At 41.9% G+C, this 3,325-nt stretch overlaps 1 protein-coding gene across 2 annotated transcripts in view; it reads right to left on the bottom strand.

The window, feature by feature from the left end:
- The window catches only part of Pdcd11 (programmed cell death 11), a 44,172-nt gene that overhangs the window by 9,949 nt on the left and 30,898 nt on the right, over positions 1–3,325 (bottom strand). For both annotated transcript variants that reach the window (XM_015494740.2, XM_048807267.1), the window contains exons 23-25: positions 1,902–1,991; positions 1,595–1,697; positions 994–1,171 (exon numbers count right to left, since the gene is read on the bottom strand). In XM_015494740.2, coding sequence (XP_015350226.1) covers positions 994–1,171; positions 1,595–1,697; positions 1,902–1,991 — 371 coding nt within the window. The remainder of the gene's footprint in view (positions 1–993; positions 1,172–1,594; positions 1,698–1,901; positions 1,992–3,325) is intronic.

The following is a 3,325-nucleotide window of genomic DNA, read 5'->3' as shown; positions in this document are numbered from 1 at the left end:
GAGGGAGGGAGGGAGGGAAAGGAAAGGAAAGGAAGGTAGGCAGACAGAAAGACAAACAGAAAAAGAAAGAAAAGGAAGGAAGGAAGATCCAAGAATATCCAGTGTTTGTAGGGATGTGAGAAAGAGTCATATGCTGCATACTGTTAATGGGGAAATAAGCTGGCATAATCTTTTTGGAGGGTAATTTGGCAAAATGCATAATGACATTTGATCCATTATTTTCACATCTAGAAATTTATTTCCAAGGTATACTTGCTCTAGTATCCAAAACATATATACAAAGATATTCACTTTAACATTATTGCTTATCAACAGAGACCAGGTCAGATAATCTTCCCCGCTTTGGGTACTGGAGATTGAACCCAGGGGTGCTTAACCACTGAGCATGCCCCCACCCCTTTTTAATATTTTATTTAGAGACAGGTCTTGCCGAGTTACTGAGGCTGGCTTTGAACTTTTGATCCTTCTGCCTTAGTCTCCCAAGTGCCTGGGATTACAGGCATGTACCACCACATCCCCAGATCTGGTTAGATAAATTTTGATAAGAAATGGGTAATGAAATACTAAACAAATATTAAAAATAAGGTAACAGAAGGGTTGGGGTTGTGGCTCAGTGGTAGAGCGCTCACCTAGCAGGTGCAAGGCCCTGGGTTTGATCCTCAGCACCACATAAAAATAAATAAATAAAATAAAGGTATTGTGTCCAACTACAACTAAAAAATAAATTTTTTAAAAAATAAGAAGTCTGTGATAAACTGCTCCAAGGAAAAGACAGTTGCAAAACTCTACTACTATAGAAAGGAAAATTATACGTACATGTGTGTATAATGGTAAAAACTGATGGATACAGAGAGAAGTGATAGAAATTCACATTTTAACTTTTTTATATACTTGTTTTATTTCCAGTATCAAATCATGGATTACTTCTACAAAAGAAAAAAAAAAATCCAGCAATTCCACAGAAGGCAAAAAGAGGAAGGAAACATGGCATACCTGACAACTTTCTGGGGAATGAAGTCCTTCAGTGGCGTCTCAGAGTAGGAGTCACTAACATGAAATATGCTGACCCTTCCCATCCTCCCAAAGGGGAAAGAGACAGTCAGCCCCTTATTAGGTGTCACCTTTACCACTCGGCCCATGGCCACATCTCCTTTCTCAAGCTTGTGAGGACCTGGTGGGAGAAGGAACCAGATTGAGGGAAGAAAACACTGGAATACTCTTCTACCACAGGCTGGGAGAATGGAGGCTGCCCAGACCTGGGGCATCCATGCTGAACAGACCAGAAGGATCACAAAGACCTAGCTCACAACACCATATAGCAAGAATCCCAGAACTACATGGTGGACAACTCTTTCTGAGGGACCTGAAATAATAACTGTAAGTAAAGGTACTCTGACAGTGGTAAAGAAACACAGCCCAGAGAGAAAAAGCACCAAGAGAAAAACTTCCCAGAATAAATCATACTTGGCTTTACGCAGATTCCAACTCTGAAGGCATCCTTCAACCTGGGCAATAACTGAAGATGCCTTCCTCTCCCTTCTTCTCCCCTTTCTTCCCTTCCCTTCCCCAGCCAGGCACCCCTTCATTACCACACCTATGAGTGAGAGACACAAGAAGGCCTTGGAGGAGTCTGGGCCAACCACGGTGGCCCTCAAGGCCTGTCCAATCTGGAACTTCTTATCTGGATGTTTCAGAACCTGGAAGGAAAAAAAAATTCTTCTGATGCTTCAAGAAATGCCTGTCATTTATCCAAAACCCTAACATTTAAATATCCACAGTAAACACCTCCCAAACCAATCCCTAAGTAAGTACAGAATTCTTTGTACCCACTGGGAACACACATCAGACAGTCAAGCTTCAGAAGCCTGGGCCTCCTTTCCAGAGATCTAATGCACACTGACCTTGAAGCTAAGAGAAGTGAGCAACAAGGGAATTCTCCCCCGGATATCTGGTGCAATCTCCACCTCAAGCCATTTCTTAACCACATTATACTGGGGAAAAAAACAGGAGCTATGAGATAGAATAAATACAATCATCCCTTCTCTTCCCTACTAACATACTCTCTTAAAACCACAAGCCTGAAAAGGTCTTAATCCCACACTTTTCCAAGGGACTGCAGTCCAGCCCTCCACCCCACTAGCCTGACCCAATCTCCACTTCTCACAGGCTTCATCCAGAGCCTACCACAGCCTTGGTTAGACAGTCTGGCAGAACATGCATCCCTCCTCAACTTCTAACTTGAGGCAAATAAGGACCTCAAAGATGTCTTCATGCATCAGGATCAATCCTACCAGCTTCTCTACCCTCCTGCATGATTGGCTATGCCCACTGATTGTTGATTGTTCATCATCTCCATGGGCCACCATCTTATTTAGTGCTTTTTTTTTTTTTTTTTGAGGTGTTGGGGATTGAACCCAGGGCCTTGTGCTTGCAAGGCAAGCACTCTACCAACTGAGCTATATCCTCAACCCCCAACATCTTATTTATAGATCAATTTAGATTTGATTCTTCACTGTTTATAGTGTTCTGCCATAAACAAAGACCCCAAGGTTCAAGTCAATACAATAAAACAAGAAGCCACTATGCACAGAGCATTATGTAAATACAAGCCAGGTGCTGCCTTTGAGGAAACTGTGGTCTAAGCAGTAAGTTGAAAGAACATGTAAATAACAGAGCCATAAGCGACATACAGAGAGTACAAAACACTACAGGAGTACTGATAATGAGTAATCAGGAAAGGGACTCTGTGCTGAACCCTGAAGGGTAGTAAGCAATAGGAATAGAGTACTCAAGGTATAGAAACCATGATGTGTACAGGAAGGAAAAAGACAGGGAGTTTTCAGAGAGACAGGTACACAGGTGCCTAAGGTTAGCTCAGGAAGAGCCTTATACTCTATTGTAAAGGCATTCAGGGTTTATGGACATCTATAGGTAGTAGATAACTAAAGAGATCAAGCATCACTGACATGCTCAGTTGTTTGTGGAAGAGGTTCTGGCAACTAAGAGGAGGTACCCCTAAAATTCAAGGCCAGTCCAATTTCCTCTGTTGGTAGGCTCTAATGGGTATGATTATGCTGATCTCTCCTTTTTGGAACTTCTATTCCACTTGGGGTTAGATTTGATTATTCACTGTTTATAGTGTTCTGCCATAAACACAGACCCCAAGGTTCAAGTCAATACAATAAAACAAGAAGCCACTATGCACAACCTGGGACTGGGGATTTGGCTCAATTGGTGGAGTGCTTTCCTTACATGCAAATGGCCTTGGGTTCAAGTCCCAGCATCACCAAAAAAAAAAAAAAAAAAAAAAAAAAAAAAAAAAAAA

Source organism: Marmota marmota, unplaced genomic scaffold (assembly GCF_001458135.2).
Source record: "Marmota marmota marmota unplaced genomic scaffold, marMar, whole genome shotgun sequence".
Taxonomy (NCBI): Eukaryota; Metazoa; Chordata; class Mammalia; order Rodentia; family Sciuridae; genus Marmota; species Marmota marmota.
Note: the sequence above shows the minus strand (reverse complement) of the source record. Positions and strands in the feature narration are given on the sequence as shown.